A 20,887-nucleotide genomic window follows, 5' to 3' on the forward strand; every position below is an offset into this window, starting at 1 on the left:
CGAATCAATAAACAATATAGTTATCAAATAATATCAATTTTTGTGACATGTCCGATTGATTGTTTTAGGATCTAGAACAGCAAGTCAAAGACCACGCTGACTTTAAAGAGTGTTACGACAATTTCTATGATTGGGTAAGAAGCTGCAAAGTCGACATCCAGCAGTGTTCCGATTTACACGGGGAGAGAGAAAAGTTAACCGAGAATGAATCCAAAATGAAAGCCATCGTCTCTACCGTTCCCGGGGGAGAAGCCTACCTGAAGAAGGCGATCGAACTCAGCAAGACCGTCATCTTGACGACTGGTAAGGAGGGACAAGACGCCATCGGGCAGGACGTTAAGCAATTGAAAATCGAGTGGGAGAACCTCCAACATTTGCTGAAGGAAACCCAAAAATTGATCGACAAATGCGGACATGCGTGGAACGATTTCATCGAAACGTCCGATAAAATGAGAGTCTGGGAAGATGACTTTGAGAAGAGGTTGAACGTTGAAATGGACATCAAGAAAATGACACCAGAGCGTTTGGAAAAGTGCAGGGTAAGTTGGTTTATCAATAACATATGAATTTTTTTGTGTTTAAACATATTTCATGGTAAACTAGATGTACATATGTTTTTTTAAAATATTTTGACAGGCTCTACTAGAAGAAGCTGTTACCAAAAAAGGTGTTTTGGAAGAATTAAATGACAGATGTGAAAATCTCATGGAACTCAGCGCTTGTTCTTGGGTTCGCGATCAGACAGTCCAGCTGCAATCTAAGTACTCCAATTTGTTAACAGCTATCCAGGGATTGGTTTCCAATGTAGAAAAGAACTTATCGGATCACACCGAATTCCAAAAAGCCAAAAAGGAATTACAATCTTGGCTGGAGACCGCCCACGGATCGGTTCAAGATTGCATCGGTGTCGGTGACATACCTTCTATTAAAGACAAACTCCAAACCGTCAAAGTCGTAACAACTAGAATGACCGAAGGTCACCATCTGCTCTCAGTATTGCAGGACGCCTTCACTAAAGCGATCAACAACACCCCCGCAGATAAACAGGATAGCCTGAGAGAAAGTATGACTTCTTTACGCGAAAGTTGGGACCAACTGAAGATGGATCTAAACTCCATTACCGCCCAACTCAAGGCATCTCTAAGTAGGTGGGAAGATTTCGACGATTCCAAATTACGGTTAGAAAAATGGATTTCCGAAACTGAAGAATCGCTGAAAAGTAATACGGATACCAAAGGAGAACTCGGCGAGATGAAAACATTACTCGAAAGATTCAAGCACATTCAAGAAGAAATCGCAGGCAAAAAGCCCGAAATAGTGCATCTCAAGTCTGAAGCCAAAGAGCTCAGCTCGTGGGTCAAGAACCCGGCGGTTCTGGAGGACGTTTGCAATCTAGAAGCCAAGTGTGACGCCCTCAACGCCAACTGTCTAGCCCTGAAGAACCAGCTGGAGCAGGAGATCAACGATTACAACGCGTACCATCAATGTTTGCAAGACACTGAGAAGTGGCTGCTGCAAATATCCTTCCAACTGATGGCACACAACTCTCTGTTCATCACCAACCGAGAACAGACCGAGGAGCAGCTTGCCCAGCACGCTGTACTCCTTGACGACATCCAGAAATATCAGTCCACCCTGGATGACTTGAAAGCCAAAGGCCAGGGACAGATCGACCGGTACATTTCCAGCACTCCTTCTATCAAGGGAGTGATCGACAAGCAGTTGACAAATGTCCAGGACAGCCACAAGTCCCTGCTGACCACAGCACTTCAGATCGAGAAGCGTCTTCTCGAGAGCTTGGCCAAGTTCAAGGAGTACGAAGACACCTTGGAGAGCATCATGGCCAACTTGGACTCCTACGAGCCGATGATAACGGAACTCGATGTCCCGGTTGAGGGCTTGGAACACGGAAAGGAACAACTCGAAAATGCGAGGGTGAGTTTATTTCTCTTGTAATTAATACAGTAACGCGGATTAGCAGGCGGCATATCAGACCCACATTATATGATCACTGCGGTGCAAAAAAAGACCTGCGCTATATGAATGCGCGTTATAAAAAGCGCTTTATAACTAACTTCTAGTGTGTTGATTCTGTGAATTGTAAATCGATTGTTAATTATGCTTGTTTTTACCAGTTGATGCACAACAAATTGCAAACGGAGAAGGCCCGTCTGATTGTGGCGGTGCAGGCTTGTGAAGCGGCGGCCGCGTCCGTCAGTCGGCCCTCCAGCCCCCTGGACTCCGCCCCTCCCCCCATCCCCCACCGGGAGCTGCAGACGCGCGCCAGGTTGGAGGATCTCATCGACCAGGTAATAAAGTCCCCCACATTCCGAGTTATCAAGTCCCCCACAATCCAAGTTATCGAGCCCCCCACATTCCAAGTTATCAAACCCTCTACATTGCTCTTCTCTAGACCTCTCCAAAGACCACCATGTGAATATTCAAGGTATTTTTTGTGTATTAACATATTAAGGACGGGTTTTTTTACGCCTGCGGGCCACTGGCGATGGGATTTGACAATTATGTACATATAGCCAAGAACTTAACAAAGAGATTGGTATATCATATTCATATCAATACATTGAATAATTCCTTATTTTCTGCCATTGAAATGAGGCCGGCGCAGAAGGTAAAAATGCCATTTCTGTCTTTAAGCATCAATCGACCGAACGGGTAGTTTTACTTTTAGTAACCTTTCCCGTCCGAGTGTGTTAAGATTTTTAGTGTTTATTTTCTGTTTGAATCACTTATTTTTTATTATATAAATAAACTTAATACATTATTACCCATTTGTGTGTAGTATGTAGCTAACTATAAAAATGTGTGCTTTTGTGAGTTTGTAGTGTTTTCTTTCCCGCTTTTTTTCACTCATCACCCATAAGTAGTAATTATTTAACTCACCCTATTGAACCTAAATACTGGATTATTATTTTTTTTCTTCAAATGTTAAATATTTCAAATTGACTTATTTTAATACAATTTTAAGGCATCCATTTATTTTCAGTAATTGCATTTTCAAATACCAAATGCTACCTAGTTTAAAATCTAAAATAAAATCATCTCCCAATGTCTAACTGTAAAAAATTATGTATTGTTGCTCTATTTTTTGTCAATGTATGAAGCAATATTTAAAAAAAATTACATCATACTGTTCAAGCCGAATTAGATGTACACGCTACTAAACTATTTGGGCAAATGTTATGAATGTCTCTCAAATTTGGTTTGATGCAGTCTTGTGTAGTTCTTACCAAAAGCATTGGGACATGATTGAAAAGTTTTATTTATAATTTCGCATGTTTTTTTAAATATTTTTGCATGTGATTGTACGTACTCTTGTTTGCATAGAAAAAAGTAATCCCCAGCACGGCAGAAAGGCCGCAGAAAAAGAATGTAAGGTCTCTTCTGGAGTTTTTGCAAACTGATGACTTCAGCAATAAGATGGACGATATGTTTGGCAAGGTAAAATTATCGTTTCCTAATCCCTCGCAAAATATATTTCCCTGTGAATTTAAGTATATATATCGACGGCCCCTATGTAAAGTACTCTATCTGGAAATTAGTTACTTTACAGGAGAGAGTTAAGAAGATTTTTTCTATGTATTTTTATTTATTAATTAAATTTTTATCTAAAATTCTAAACTAGTAATATACATTTAAAAACACGATATGATAATGTATTAAATCGTTTTAAAACTTTATTCTTTGTCAAAATTAAGTAGTTAGCATTGTAGGAGTTAAATTAATTTCGAAAATTCGATGTAGATAGCGTCTTATACGCCTGCAAACTAGGCGTAATGTATTTATATATATATTTTTTGTTTGTTTATATATGTAGATTACGGTCAGTTGATAACATACGCCAAACATCTCAAAATTGACAAAAATGTAGTTAGAGCACTTTACGTAGGGCACGTCGAAATATTTTTTTGTATATTAAAAGCTTTGTAAACATATGGTAATATAACACTCTCTTTATCATTCATCGTTCTATCGTTTAACGATGAATGATATGGAGAATGTTAAGTGTATATTTACTATGTATATATAGTTAATTAAGTTCTTTGTTGAGTTGTTACTGTAGCACCTATTGGTTAAATTTATTGAGTTGATTTATTTCATAGTTGAATCAATTCACTTCCCAAATACGTTTGACCTATTTGTATTAACATCTATGACTTATCAATATATATATGTATAAAATGATGTATGATAGATGTTCGAATGGTGAAATAAGGAAAGAATGCAAGGCATTTAGCATTATTGATTGAATTAAGAAAGGTGTCCTGAGATAGTTTAGACATGTGGAATGAATGAGTGAAGATATATAATGAGAATAAAGTTTGAAACAGAAACAGAGTAAGACCGAAGAATTAAGGATTCATGAGTTCAATACATGTCAGGAGTCTGAATAATTATCGGGTATGCATGATTGTAGAAGAAGTAAAGAATCTTTGCAAAGACAGAGTGATCTGGCGTTCTACTCTCCTACTCCTATAGAGAAGCGGGATGATAGTCAGTTCTTTAGTTAGCCAGTTCGATAAAAGCCTATACAATTATATAAAACTTTTTTAATATCGATAATTGACTGATATTTTTGAACAGGTACAAGGCCACCTGAGTAATCTGACTGAAACCGTCAACGAGATGGAAGAAGCCAAACGCCAAAGAGCCGAAATTGAAGAATGGGTCAACACCCAAAATGGCGTTGTCAGCGATTGGATTTCCAACCCATCCAAGCTACGGCCAGAAGCTGCCAAGCAAGAATTCGCCGCCATGAATGATATGATGACTGCCATCGGCGAAAAGAAGCTGAAACTCAAAACCGAAATACCCAGCTCAGGTATTTAACAACTTTTTCTTTTCTTTTAACCAATTTTCTTGATTTTATCTCCTTAATCCAATTTTGTTATTTTGTTTCCAAGGCTTCGAGGAAGAATCTGACTTGGATGACCTCCTTGGAAAACTGGAATCAGATTTGATGCAAGCCATCACTAAAGAACAGTCCAACCAGAATACCATCGAAGATTACAGAAAGACTATTCAGGATATCCACGACTGGTTCGATTCCATTCTGAAGAGAATGGAAGTTCTGGACAAAGGCTCCGGTTTGTCTTGTCCCGAAAAATTAGCGGCCATTACGGAACTCAATAAGGAATTCAACGAAGTCGGTGCTAAGAAGATGCAAAACGTGAAGAATGCTGTCAGCGACGTTATCAATATCGTTAGCAATCTGGATTCGCAACAAGTTGAAGAACAGGTATGTTTATTTTACTTCAATGTTCTTATGCTTCTGAATTTACAATTAAGGCTTTTTTATTTATGCTTTTATTTTTCAATATTCAGCTTAAATCCGTCGAAAGGAGAAACAACGACATCTCTAAGAGACTGCAACGTAAAGCTCAAATCTTGGAAATCACTTACAAAGAAATCGACGGCACTCGCCAAGAGATAGACGACACCCATAATTGGGTCATAGAAAAGATTAACAGTATCAAGAACCCCGAACCTCTGGGATACGAAAGCAAAGCCGCTAAAGAAAGGCAACAGGCGCTCGTGTTCTTACTCAAGGAGGCCGACGGGAAGAAAACGTTCATCGACTCTTTGGAAAAGAAAGTACGCAGCATTCAAAATGAACTGGAGCCTCCAGAACAAAGCCAACTCGAAAACGCTCTTGCCAACCTTACGAGCGAACAGAAGCAGCTCGCCACGTTGGTCAAGGCGGAAATAGAAAAGGTTGGGGCGGCCATGCAGGCTAGGAAGAAGTTCGAGTCGGATCTCGAAAAAGCCCACGCTTGGCTGAAATCTAAAGTCAGCGAAGTTCGGAAACTCGGGGGATACGCCCCTCTCAAAGTAGCCAATATCGAAAAAGATTTAGAAGAGCACAGGATACACCAAAGCGGAATCAAAGATTTCGGCGAAAACAAACTCAACGATTTGTTGAAGCAAGGAAATAATTTACTCAAAGAGTGCTCGCCGGCCGACCGCGACAAGCTGCAAGCTCTCATGGACGCCGTGAACAGCGAATACGAAACGTTGAAGAGAGAATCCGACGAAAAGTATTGCGCCCTGAATGACCTGCTACAAGGCAGGAGACATTTCGAAGACGATATGAACAAATGCCATCACTGGCTCAAAGAAGCCGAAGTAGCCGTTTCTGCAGATCTCAGAACGTCTAGTATCGCGCTACTCCAAGAACAGCTGTCCAAGTACGAGAAATTAAATGACGAAGCTGCGGACATCGAAGCTACGATCAACAGCGTAACCGAGCAGAGTGCCGCCATCATTCCTTCCTTGTCTGATGCGGATAAACTTAAACTGAACGAGGAACTGAGTTCTCTGCGAGACAAGCACGCCCGAATCAGCGGAGTCATAAGAGATAAGACCAAAACCCTTCAAGATCACTTGAAGGAATCTAAAGAAGCGGCCGCTAAAATCGCGGAAGCCGTTCAGCACATGTCGCATATTAAAAATGAGATAAAGAACCTCAGTAAGCCCATCGGAAGTAAGGTTGAAGATGTGCAAGGAATGCTGGTCGCTTACGAAAATATTCTGAGTGACCTCAAAGCTAACAAAGCCAAACTGGGTGACCTGCAAGGCGGAAATCTATCCGAACTTCAGGACATACTCGGTCAACAAGACGATCTCATTAAAACGATTGAAGATCAAATATCCAAGCTTAGGTATTTGCTTCTTTTGCGAGAGCAATTCATCGCGTTGATTAATGAAATCATGACATTCATCATGAAGTACACTTCTATCGTGACCGACATCGAAAAATCGGGCACCACTTCCGAAGAAAAGATCAAACGTTACGACGATGTCATTTCGAAGATTCAGGAATGCGAGGCTACTCTAGCCGCCGCTACTGACAAAGGTCAGCAGATAGCGGCCGAGGGTACCGCGGCCGATAGAAACAGCATAACCGAACAGCTGCAATCTCTGAAGCAGCAGCTGCAGACCTTGCGCAGAGCGGTGGAGAGGCAAAGACAGGAGCACGAAAAGGCCGCCGCGGAACATAAAAAGATCAGTAACGACTTGATGAAGATATTGGAATGGTTGCACGCCAACGAAGCCGCGGTCCACTCGCGTCCTCTCTTGCTGAGGGATGTCGAGAGCACCGACAAACATATCGCCGAGCATTCCAAACTCGCCGACAATGTGAACAAGCAACTGGACAAAATTAGGAAGCTCAAGGAATCCATAAAGCACGACGACGGAATGCCCAGCTCTCTCCGAGAAATGCTTTCCGAAGCGAACTCCCTCTTGTCCACGTTGCCTAGAGAACTAGAAGAACGAGGAAAATACCTCCACGACAACAGGCAGTATCGTCTGGACTACGCGGCGCTCGTCGAGAAGCTGAACACTTGGGTGAAGGAAGCTAATAACAGGCTAGACGCGGGTAAAAGCGGCGTCGACTTCGAGAACATCATCAAAGACTTGGAAGAGCACAAAATCTTCTTCAGCTCGGAGCAACCGATGCGGGAACTGGTGTCTCACCAGATGCAGCAGGCGGCCGACAAGATATGGCCGTCCCTCAACGCCTCGGAGCAGGAGGAGCTGTCCAAGGAGCAGCAGGAGAAGACGCAACTGCTGAAGAACACCCTCAACTCGGCCAAGTCGCGCCAAGCCCAGCTGGAGCAGGACGTGGAGATCTGGAAGGACTACTGCCAGCTGGCGGAGAAGATGCTCGCCATCCTCGACAGGTCCAAGTTCACCGACGAGCCCGTCACCAACTACGCCGGCCTGCAGTTTAACCTCCAGAAGATCGACCACGCCCTGAACGACATTCAGGTAGGAATTACTTTTATTTTCTTTTTTTCTTGCAATTTTATAGCAAATAATGAGTTCAGATTATCGTACATGTAATGAGTCATTCCAAATTAATATAGGAATTGAATGTTTTAAAGTCTACTATGTTGACTTATACTCTTGATCAATAGCAACATTTCAGTTAAGCCAAATCATCTTCGACTCTTGACCTTTCCTAACTACTTGGCTTATTTTGATTTCAACAAACGTTTGCTGTGCTGTTAGCATCCCATTGATGTTATGTTTCTTTGGTCAACTTGATAGCTTAGACACTAATAAGTGCTAGAATATAAAAACTAACTTACTAACTAACCATCACGCCGCTTCCCCGCAGGGGTAGGCAGAGAGAATAGAAAGCCACACCACTCTGTCTTTGCAGACATTATTCGCCTCTTCCACGTTCATGCATCTCCTCATACATACCCGCCGATTGTTACGACTCCTAACCTGACCACTTTCAACTATTTGGCATACCTGATTGTGCCATGTTTTTCTCGGTCTAGAATATCTATGTAATTAAAAAAAAGTCACGAGTTAAATACCCTATTGACACTTTTTTGAGAGTGAAACGTAAAATCAGGTATACAGGCTCATGTAAGGACAATTTCAAACAATGTAATGACCGTCACAATCAATGTAGCAACCGTTACACACCAAATTGGACGTCAAAATAAATTGGATGTTATATTGTATTTTATAAAAAAAGTAAGATTTTTTTAAATATTCAAAGTAGAACTCATGATTCAAAGTAGCAATGAAAAATTGTACAGTACACATCGCGCTCTCAGGCTATGACAGCGCGCCGCGACTTGACGACTAACGCACTTGCTAGTCTTAAGAATAAAAGATGTGGGCAGGTATTCACACTGAGGGTATTTGTAATACTATTATGTTAATATTCTTTAAATTTCAAACAAAAAAAACATTATAACGTCCAATTTGTTTTGTAAAACGTCATATTTGATTTATTAAACAACCATTTTGGTTTGTAAAATATTGAATTAGAAGTTAAAACCCTGTATCAATTGCTCATCGTTTTAATGGACGGAAATGCGCGTAAATGTCGTACTGAGTTATGAAAACGATCCTAGAATAAGGTTTAAATGACCGTTACGTCGGATTGACCCATATTTGCAAATTGATCGCATATGGTTGGTTTTCAATGGGATTTTCAGCGTATTAACTTTTTTCTATCAACTACTCATCATTTTAACGGACTAAACTCCGCATTAAGGTGGTACACGGGTTATAAAAACAATCCAAAAATACGGTTTCAACGACCGTTACGTCGGATTGACCCATATTTGCCAACAAATCCGCAAGTGGTCGGTTTTCAATGAGATTTTCAGCGTATTAACTTTATTTCTATCCATTTTTAATTAATGTTTTACTTAGTAAATACCACTATTTCTTAAAATCTACTGTGACACGTGTTTCGATGCATTCCGCATCATTTTCAAACACCGTATGTGAAGCTAATTCTAAATTTTAGAGTTGGGTCCTTGGGACGTTGAATCAACTGCTCATCATTTTAACGGACTAAACTCCGCATTAAGGTGGTACACGGGTTATAAAAACAATCCAGGAATACGGTTTAAACGACCGCTACGTCGGATTGACCCATATTTGCAAACTGATCGCATATGGTTGGTTTTCAATGGGATCATTTGAAAAGTGGCCGTTCGATTCGCGTGGTATTTTTTCGGCTCGGATGGCTAGCCGGCTAGCCGCTCGCGTCGCGGATTGAATACGTAATTGGTGGGGTCTCAAGGCAATGTTTGCGTTTTTTTCACTGGCGGTGATGTCATTTCGGCATTAATGCGCCGCCGAAAGTGGCCATAGAATGGCATCATCACGGCGCGAGTCAATAGGCTACCGCACAGTACCCGGCGCGGTCTCCTCTCCTGCCTCCTGCGCTCCTAGTTCCTGAACTGCGCGCTGCAGGTGGAACCGCGCGATACTGTGACGTCACGCGCATATGTGATACATTATATCGTTCTATCTATCCCCGTGTGATAAAAATAAAACATATTGATTGAAAAAACTAGTTAAAAAAATACTGTGTGAAAAACATATAGTGAATTATTATATTGTACTCTGGAACTATAGAGTGTTTATATTTACGTATTATTGTATACGCCATATAAATTGACAATATTTGGTAAATATTTATCCATCGAGTAATTTAACATGTGCCCTTTAAATTTAACGCTATTTTTTTTAAATCGTTTTTGTATCATTGTGGTGTCCGCCTCCGTGGTGTAGTGGTCAGCGTGTTTAGCTACCGTGCTGAAGGTTCCGGGTTCGATTCCCAGGGGGGGGTGAAAATAAATATCAATGATTTTACACTGTTATATTTATTATGATTAAAGAAAACACTTCGTTTTTTACCACTTGAGTTTTATTATAGACTGCATGTTTCAGAAGTTAAACTTCCATCATTCAGGTCTGTATAATCACATGATTATAGTGATTATACAGACCTGAATGATGGAAGTTTAACTTCTGAAACATGTAGTCTATAATAAAACTCAAGTGGTAAAAAACGAAGTGTTTTCTTTAATCATTGTAACATGTCTTACCACAAAGTTAATGCCGAAACAATAAATGTTATATTTATTTAATATTACCCTGGACTGGTTCCTGAAGCGCAAGAGTGATCACCTTGCCTTCGTGTAAGTAATGATCAAGATAACACCGCGTCAATTCGATGCAGTGCCCTATGCACCATTGGGTGCGGATAAGGGTTATAAGTAATCATTGAGTCGATACTTAAATCGAGTCAAAATTTCACAACGCTGTATTTTTTTGCTTAAAATTGATTATTGTGTAAATTAATGTGTACGTATTAAATACGCGATATTTCGATTAATTCATATTTCTTAGTTAATATTCATCGTGTAATTAAACACATATCTTTTAAATTGTCATATCGATACATTTATCGCATTAAAATTGAAGAATTTTGTGATTTCACAACGCTGTATTTTGTTGCATAAAATTTATTATTGTATAAGTTAATGTGTACGTATTAAATACGCGATATTTCGATTAATTCGCGTTTCTTGGTAAATATTAAGCGTATAATTAAACACGTATCTTTTAAATTTAACGTTTTTTTTTAATATATCGTTTTGGTATCATCAAATCGAGACCTTTATCGCGTCAAAATTCAAGAATCGTGATTTCACAACACTATTTTATTCCTTGAAATTTGTTATTGTATAAATTAATGTGTACGTATTAAATACGCGATATTTCGATTAATTCGCGTTTCTTGGTAAATATTAAGCGTATAATTAAACACTTATCTTTTAAATTTAACGCTTTTTTTAATATATCGTTTTGGTATCATCAAATCAAGACCTTTATCGCGTCAAAATTCATGAATTCGTGATTTCACAACAATATTTTATTCCTTGAAATTTGTTATTGTATGAACTAATGTGTTAATTTCGTTTAATTTTTATTTATTTTTAAATATTAAGCGTTTAATTAAACACGTATCTTGTAAATTTAACGCTATTTTTAATATCGTTTTTATATCATCAAATCGATACTTTTATGTTGTCAAAATTCGGGAATTTCGTGATTTCACAGCGCTGTATTTTATGCTTAAAACTTGTTTCTGTAAAATTTATACTCAAAGGAATCGATTGATTTACGCCAGCCAGTATGAGTATGTCCGCCTCCGTAGTGTAATGGTCAGCACGCTCGGCTACCGTTCTGGAGGTCCCGGGTTCGATTCCCAAGGGGGGTAAAATAAATATAAGTGATTTTTTCACTGTAATATTTATTCAATATTACCATGGACTGGTACCTGAAGCGGAGGGCTGATCACCTTTCCTTCATGTGTAAACGATCAAGATAACACTGCGTTTATATGACACAGTGCCCTATGCACCATTGGGGTGCTGATAAGGGTTTTATTATTTTTATTATTAGTATGAGTATGGGTATGCAACCCCGATTGCCCTAGGCATTCTTACCATTATCTTCTTTTTAGTTTTATTTATAATTTTTCTCACATAGTATTTTTATCCTTCAATATATTCCTCTCTTATATCCAAGGATATGGGTCGCAGGACTAATAAACCTGCCTTCATATAATCAACGATCAAAAACAGTGCATCAATTCGATGCGGTGCCATATGCACCACATAGCTGGGGATAGGGGACAGACGACGGTATCGTTAATTTAAGTCTTTTTACAGATAGTAAAAACAGCACGCCCTCATCATTTGACTACTGTTTGCTTAGCGATCGGTCGACTAAAAAAACATACCTGTTTAAAATTCGTCATTGTGTAATGTTTACAGTCAAATTACATTCAAATTTACCGATGATGGTAGCAGATTAATTTTCCGTGTCAATTTTATCGGTAAAATGTTGTGAGCACGTGACTTGCGCGACAGGCGAACCTTCTAGCGCCGGTGTTCATTCATATCTTATCGGGAAAATTGCGACGCAGTTGGTAATAAATACATTTCTGACACTGCTTACTGCGGCGTGCAAAGTAAGCGGAAGGTTGTTTTGCCGGTAAAACAGTATAAAAATAAAGTAAATACAGCTTTATTAGTAAATAACAGGTGAATTATTAAGTTAATACCGGATTACCGATTGTCAAGTGTGAAAATATTAAGTTGGTACCGGATTATCAGTAATTAACAGGTAAAATATGAGGTTAATACCGGATTACTGATAGTTAAGTGATGAAATATTGAGTAAATAATTACGCCTTAAAAATATTAAATTATATCCGTACCCAATGGTGCACAGGGTATTTCATCCCATCGACGCAGGTTATTAATACCAATGTGTTCAGTTCTGTCAGGAACATGTCCACTTCATGTTTTGAAGCCACTAATAATTTTAAAAAATCATCAATATTCATTTTGACTTCTCTGGGAATCGAAGACGGAGCTTTTAGCCCGGTAGCCTCTCGGTTCAATTCCTAGGAGAGTAATTTATGAATACAGTAGAACCCCGAAAATCCGAACAGGCCACAGCCTCAATTATTTCGGATATCCAGGGTTTCACTATATCCAGACTTCCCAAATATTCTTCTTCATATATGATTACTCATTAGTTTGGGTGTTGTTGCTTGTTGTCTCGCCAGGGCCAGGAGGCGCTGCTGGACGTGCTGTCGGAGCGGTGCCGCGAGCTGTTGACGCAGGCGGACGACGCGAGCGGCGCGGGCATCAGCGCGCGCAGCGAGGCGGTGGCGGCGCGCTGGCGCCGGGCCGCGGAGGAGCTGCGCGCGCGGCGCGGCGCGCTGGGCCCGCTGGCCGAGCGCTGGGCCGCGCTGGACGCTAGCGCCGGCCGCCTGGCCGCGCCGCTGGCCGCGCTCGCCGAGCGCGCGCGCCGCGTCGAGCAGGCGCCGAGATCCTGTGCCCAGCTGCGGGAGACCAAGGAGACACTACTCGTAAGTGAATCTATCCAATGGCAGACTGCATTAACCTTCCTTCTGGTGTACCGCAGGGATCTCCTCTGGGTCCTCTATTGTTTAGTATATGTATTCCATTTCGTCCCAGGGTCTTCATTTCTCCCTAGGACGAAAAAAGAGGAGTGTGTTGACCCCAAAAAAGATTGGCTAATGACTTAATTCCTGTCACCGGCAAAAATTGGACAAGAGTGGCCCAAATAAAGCATGTAAAATATGGAATAGGCCTACATCCAGCAGTGGATAGATGACTGAAAGAAAATATATTTTACTTCATGTTTTACACACTCGTCTTGTTTATTAAACGCTGATGACATGAAAATATTTCACCCTGCAAGACATATGGATGATATTAACAACAATTAGATACATACTCGTTTTGTGAATGGCCATAGCCTTCAGTTAAACATTGACAAATGTTTCATCATACGTTTCACAAGAAACAAAAATGTTGGGGAATTGTAAACTTAAATATGTTATTAATTTGTGCCCTGTTTTTTTTTTTTTTTTTTCGATTTAACCCTGAGCCTATAAAAGATACAGCTACCCTTTCCTGAATAATTGAGAACACCGATGAGCTTGTTATTTTACGTATACTTGAAAAAAATATTGAATTCAAGTTAGAAATACTTTTTGTAATCATTGTTAACCATCTTTCCTTCTTTAGGAGATCCTTGGTGAGGCCGAGTCCCTGACTCCTCTGGTGGAAGAGGTCAAGCAGCTGTCCCCCACGGTCCTGGACTTCCTGGGAGCCAACAACCAGCAGGCAGCCCAAGACTTGGACCAGCATCTGGACAAACTCACCAAAGACCACGAAAGGTAAGTGCGATCTCTGAAATCTATCGTTTTTTAATCTAGAAATTGCTAGCTGGATCCTCCGGAACACTACGGTTATCCTGACAAGGTATTGATTAGTTCTTTGCGCGCGGTTGGCATACGGTCTGTGCCACGTTTATTGTCCAATGAACGTTTGGTATTCAGTTTGCGATAGGGCGATACCCGAAAATCAAACAAACAATGAGTTTTGACATCGTTAAGTGGTTCTAAGTTCGCCTCAAGAACAGCTTAGAAAAATCACCTGATGTCACATAGGGAATTCCGCAAGGAACCATATTTGGACCAGTCTTATTTTAACTTAAGATCAAAGTAGATACCTTATATTTATACATATAAGGTAATATAATATAATGAAATGTATTTTTTTAATTTATAAAGTGATCTGCTGATAAAACAACATGGCGAAGTAACATCAGTTTTGAGAGAGACTTACTAACTTGAAATATTTTAAAATAATAAAAAATGCGACCCGTTTTTAAATATGGGATATAAAATAAAATTGTCGTATTGTGAATTCGAACTTAACTTGTAGTATTTTGAAGTCCGTGACACTAACCACGGAACCACAAACGTACTCATGAGATTTTCCCTTCACTCATAAACAGACAAAGTGATCAGTTATGCAATTCAAGTACCAGTCCAGGGTGATATGAAGTAAATATCAAAATGAAAAATATTTTTTTTACCCTTAGGGGAATTGAACCCAAAGCCTTAAGCACGGTAGCCAAACGCGCTTACCACTACACTATTAGTAATTATCGTACTTGAATAATTCAGTGCCATTTTGATCATTCATTTCCTTGAAGCAAGTCTCAGGGTTGCAATAAATATTTGATAATGGTATTCTGTCTAGTTATTATTCCGCGCGCTAGCGGTTGGTTAATCTCGGTTATAAAGAAACGGAAATACCATTGCTTTTGAACACGCTGAATATTTATTTTCAACTAGCTGTACCCGATCGCGCGTTGCTGCGGCTCAGTCTGGTTAAATGGAATAGAAATAAAATAGAAAGCACGCATTCCTTTTATGACTAATTTCACGAAGTTAATAACATTTTAGCAATTGTCAAGAAGCAAGATACCCGCCACGAGCAAAGTGTAATATTGCGTATTTTAATGTTGCGTTCAACAGATGGCACTGCACAGTCTATTTTTACCTCTGATAGGTAAAATCACCTGTTTATATTTAGGAAATTTAGAAAAGAGTTTTTGACAGGTGGGGAGTTAAATTTTTTTTTTCTTTACATATAAATCTAATTCTAAAAAAAAATATGCGCAGACAACACGTCTGGCTTGCCGCGCAGCCAGTCGCTTTCTGTATTTGTACGTTTGAGATCTCGCCCTTAAAACGCGCGGGCATTCGAATGCAACGTTGTATTAAAATTTCAAAGCAATCTAACTAACAATTACGCCAGTTCTCCTCAGGCAGAGAGGATAGAACGCCACACCACTCTGTCTTATCAAACATTCCGAGCCTCTTCCACATTCACGCATCTTCCAATACTTCAAACCAATCTGTGAATTGAAAATGATTTTGAACACACTTTACATAGGAATTTCAAGTACTGTTGGTTTCCATTTTTGCAACAATAGAAAATATCGTTAATTGCTTCAAGTTTTTTTTTCTCCAACTCAGATTCAAACAATTTTAATTAAAGTTCAATTATTTATCTTGTAATATAATAACGAAGCCACTGGCGTAACATTTTAATTGAACTGTCGGTCATACATCATTCTTAGACAAAACGTAATTGTGACGAATTGAAGAGTGGGCGTTTTATAATGGCGAAAGACGGCTCGACATCGATCGAGTGATATCACTTTTACGCGTGTATAAAGTGATCACTCAAGCCAGCCAAGTGCCAGGTCGTAAGCTCTGGGATGCTTAGACTTCCACCTTCATTAGTATTATAACCATTGATGCTTCGTCTCACGTTAAAACACCTATAATATGGATATAAATCATCGAATTCAACAATACAAAATTTGCAGAAAAAATATTTTGTTTATTTAATTGATTTACTCGATCTATCGTATTTTTCATCTATCATCCCGTCTTGCATAATTTTCATTTCTTCCTCTCTTTCTCAACTCCTTACCTGATCCTACGTATGTTGCGTTTTTTTGTGAAGAAGGATTTGGACACACTTAAAATGAAAAGGGATTAAGTTTAAAAGATGAAAGAGAAAAAGAATGACAGCATTTAAAAAAAATCAACAACACAAAATTTGCAGAAAAAATATTCTGTTTATTCAATATTTACTCGAAAATGAGAAAGAATTGCAAGAAAAAACAAATTCATAAATATTACTTACAGAACGCGTGGCACTTCGGCTGTTCATATATAGCATCTGACGTGTATACGGCAGAAGCTATATATGAACAGTTGTGTATACGTCGCTCTATTTTGCTTCACTCCCGTGGCGTCTGTATATATAGCTCTCTTTCTCCTCTCTAAGTTGTATCTTCCTTCTCTCTCATGTAACGATATAAAGCCTAATAAATGTAAAATCTCACTATCGAATTTCATCCAATTATCGACTATCGCATGGCCGCCCAAGGAGTTACACTAAAAAAAAACACGTTTAAATAAAATAATTTTAAAAAATTATCCAGTCAAACTTGATAACTACTCTATGACGGTTGACAATATCGACCTGATATTAAATCTATAATAATACAGAACATAATATGACCACATTTTATTTTCGTTTAATGATACGGAAAATTGTACCCGCGACAATGTGTAATCGTCATAAAAATTGATTTATGAGAACCTGGCCCATAAACTGTAAATAATACAATCCTCCTGATCGAACTGTGACCTTTGTTTATATCGCTGACGTCACCGCCATGTCACACGACGCGTCGCGACGCTCGGCAGTGAATAAATTATCACATTTTGTCGTGGCGTTTCGAATAGGATATCAATTAGTTATAACATATTGGGACATAAAATTTTTAAATAATATATATTAAATAATTAAATATATTTTTTAAATTTTGTAATTTTTATTTTAACTTCATGTACATAAAATAAATAAGTTCATTGGCGGGCTTATTGCTAAAAAACAATAACTTCCAACCAGCCAAAAACAGACTTGTGATATTGGTCAAAACGTTTGATTACCGCCGATTAATTATTTTGTCCGCCTCCGTAGTGTAATGGTCAGCACGCTCGGCTACCGTTCTGGAGGTCCCGGGTTCGATTCCCAGGGAGGTGTCAAATAAATATAAGTGATTTTTTCACTGTAATATTTATTCAATATTACCCTGGACTGGTACCTGAAGCGGAGGGCTGATCACCTTTCCTTCATGTGTAAACGATCAAGATAACACTGCTTATGAAGCAGTGCCCTATGCACCATTGGGATGTGGATAAGGGTTTTATTATTTTATTATAATTCTTGAGTGAAAATTTATATTTTCAATTTAAGTTTTACTTGGTTAAATACCACGTTTTTCTTAAAATCTATTGTTACACGTATTTCGATGCATTCCGCGTCATTTAAAAAAAACACGGTTCTTGGAAATGCGTCGAAATACGTGTCACAACACATTTTAAGAAATGGTGGTATTTACCAAGTAAAATTTAAATTTAAAATGTATAGATATTACCACAAATAAAGTGCCGAAACGATTAATGAAATGATGGATGTTTCATTTGGATTTAAAAATTTTAAAATGTATATCTTGAAATATGTGAAAATGATAGTCGGGAACGTGATTGAAAAAATCTCGATAAACGCAGGCTATCCTCTTTCCTTATCCTTGAAACATTTTGTAAAGCAGTGGAGGTCTTCACCAAAAAGTTACATTTCCAATATAGCACAAAAAATCCTTCAAATGCAAATCTATCCTGTTTTTTTTGTGTATTCTATTGAAATCTTAATTAAAGTTGTGACAAATTGTGACCAGTCCTGTGTTTAACTAATATGACATCATTAAATCGCACCAAAACGTAAAAATTTTACAATCTAGAATTCTTGATTACTTAATATAATTTAAAATGGAAATGTAACGTTTTGGCGAGGACCTCCACAGTTGTCCTATGTATGTCAGTGATCTTAGTAGTACGTTCGAGTAAACGGGAGTGAGCTCTACGCAAGGTGTAAGATTTTGTCTTTTGTTTTTGGTAAACGGGTAATAAATACGTCAATTTGGTGCTAGTATTAATGATGTAATAATGACGTCGCTGTAATAAAGACCGTTTATTATGGTACGTTCCGTTTCCTGGTGACGCCTGGTCACCCTGCGATAACCTCTAACATAAGCACGGCAGACATCACGGCTATTATTATCTGAGGCCTGAGCGCACAGCGTGTCTGCCGCATCTTGCATCGTTTTGCCAAAATACTTTATAGCGAAGTATGTTTGGTTTTTAATTGAATTTTTACTCGGTTAATAACCACTTTTTCTTAAAATCTATTGTGACACGCATTCCGCATCGTTTTCAAGCATTGTGATGCGGAATGCGTCGAAACGCGTTTCGCAATCGATTTTAAGAAATAGGGGTATTCACCAAGTGAAGTTTAAATTTCAAATGGATAGATAAATAAGTGAAAATAAGAATTTTAGATGTGATTAAGTTACATAGCGACTGGACTAAGTGGTTTAGTATTTTTAGAAAATCATCTTGTCCACGTCTTAGGGAGGATTTTCACACACACACACACACACACACTCACACACATACATAAGTATATATATATATATATATATATATATATATATATATATATATATATATATATATATATATATATATATATATATATATATATATATATATCTCCTATAAATCCTTTGAAATCTATCTACGGCTCATGCAACACCGCCAATCATGGCCCTACTTAGGCTTCAACTGTACACGTTTTCAAGCCTATACCTACTCGTGAGTGGATTTACTCTTTATGTTTAACGTTACTATAATTTCATGTAATTCATGAGGCCAATTCCTGAGGCTTCGTTTTAGGTCAAACACAGGCTTATATACGTTATTTTAACGCCAATCGTATTGTCGCCTCTTATAATGAAGGTGCTGTTGACATTATTGCATAAATTGAATTTAAAAATAAGCATGCGTAAACAGGACGTCCAACAATACGGACAGGTGATGAATCCAAATGGGTCATAATGTTTTCCCCGCGACCTGTCCCGCGCGTCGGCCCGGCGCGGTCACCCTACCGGCGCATCGTGACGCGTCGCCTTCCGAGGGATCGTCTGAAGGTCATGTCCGCGGTCCCGCTTAACCCTAGAATACTCAACCATCGTAAAAATTACGACGGCTAAATGACGATTCCTTAAAAAAAACAATGTCCTCGTCGTTTCTGCGCCCCCGCTTCACAGTACCTTCCTAATGTACCTTTAATTTTTTCATTATTACGTGATCTCTTCAACCCAAAGGGCGTTTGTTCACTACACGGGATTTCACCGTCCGGCAGTTCGGTTTTGAAAAATGAAAGCGACTACTACAGTTAAGCGTGATCAAATTTACGCGAAATCTAAAAATAAAAATAAACAATCATATACATAAAAGTATAATATATAATATTCATAAACATTCTGGCCACTTATCCAACTATGGGCCATTCTACGGGATGGGATTATTAATGAACGGACTAGCGACCTTATCCCCACAAACTCATAACTCGATTGAAAACTTCGGAAAATTCGTTTTCACCGTCGGCGTCGCGGCGCGCCAGCGACGCAGTATTGCAGAGAACATCTGAAGCGTTGGGATTTTAGACCTGAAACAAAAACAAAAACATTTAAATGCAGTTTTGTAGAGAGAAAAAATAATTATGATATTGAATACAATTATTTTTTATGTCAAAAAACTTGGAACGATCAGGTATGCCAAATACTTGAAAGCGGTCAGGTTAAGAGTCGAAACAATCGTCGGATATGTATGAGGAGATGCATGGATGAGGCGAAGAATGTTTGCAAAGACAGAGATTGGTGTGGCAATCTATTCTCTCTGCCTACCCCTGCGGGGAAGTGGCGTGACGGTTAGTTAGATAGTTAAATAAGTATTGTGTATTTAATGAATTGTATTTTACGATTAATAATAATATAATGTTTTTTTTACATACAAAAAAACTTACATTACATTACATGTTTTTATCAAATAATAGAAATTTTCTTTATTTCTAGTCAAATAGACATCAACAATATTTCCCTTAAACGTATACAAGGAAACATCATTTTAAAACAAATTTGGGTAAACTTCTAAAATAATAATAGTTTTTATTATCTTATTTATTCCCGTTATATTTCCATGTCGTATTTTTTACGAATGTTTAGCAACAACGCCACTCGCAGGTTAGTTCAGTAATCTGGGGTTAATTAAGCCGGCAATGCAGAGTGGGTATCGGGCAAATGAAGAACAATGTGCGCCAATAAATCCAATTTAAATCGTTTTCTTTAAAGGTGCTCCTAATAATAATCGCTTCCATCGCCTAATAAATGGTAATAAAGAACTACCTACGTTCTATTTTTTTGCATTGTTCGCTGAAAATTACTGGACTCGCGTCCTTGTCTGATTTTGAGACGTAGGTACTTCCTTTACAACATTTTGAGTGTGGACAATTACAGGAGTTATTTTTAAATTATTTGTTTACAAAAAATAATATAAAAATAACTCCTCTAATTGGAGATAATCCAGATTTTGTGAACAAGTATTTGGACACACTCAAAATGTTGTAAATAAATTATCTGGCCAAATTATATGTAAGCTTAAATAATAAAAATGAAAATGGTATTTTCTGGCGTTTCTCATGTGTGTGATTATAATCCA

At 38.5% G+C, this 20,887-nt stretch overlaps 1 protein-coding gene across 1 annotated transcript in view; it reads left to right on the forward strand.

Moving 5' to 3' along the window:
* Positions 1–20,887, forward strand: part of LOC148312479 (uncharacterized) — a 199,353-nt gene that overhangs the window by 75,460 nt on the left and 103,006 nt on the right. The window contains exons 17-25 of the mRNA XM_088276683.1: positions 69–539; positions 637–1,935; positions 2,136–2,309; positions 3,346–3,459; positions 4,603–4,840; positions 4,923–5,257; positions 5,344–7,791; positions 12,929–13,234; positions 13,920–14,071. Coding sequence (XP_088132809.1) covers positions 69–539; positions 637–1,935; positions 2,136–2,309; positions 3,346–3,459; positions 4,603–4,840; positions 4,923–5,257; positions 5,344–7,791; positions 12,929–13,234; positions 13,920–14,071 — 5,537 coding nt within the window. The remainder of the gene's footprint in view (positions 1–68; positions 540–636; positions 1,936–2,135; positions 2,310–3,345; positions 3,460–4,602; positions 4,841–4,922; positions 5,258–5,343; positions 7,792–12,928; positions 13,235–13,919; positions 14,072–20,887) is intronic.

Source organism: Brachycentrus maculatus, unplaced genomic scaffold (genome assembly GCF_059751285.1).
Source record: "Brachycentrus maculatus isolate JH-2025_06_01 unplaced genomic scaffold, ASM5975128v1 h1tg000039l, whole genome shotgun sequence".
Lineage (NCBI taxonomy): Eukaryota > Metazoa > Arthropoda > Insecta > Trichoptera > Brachycentridae > Brachycentrus > Brachycentrus maculatus.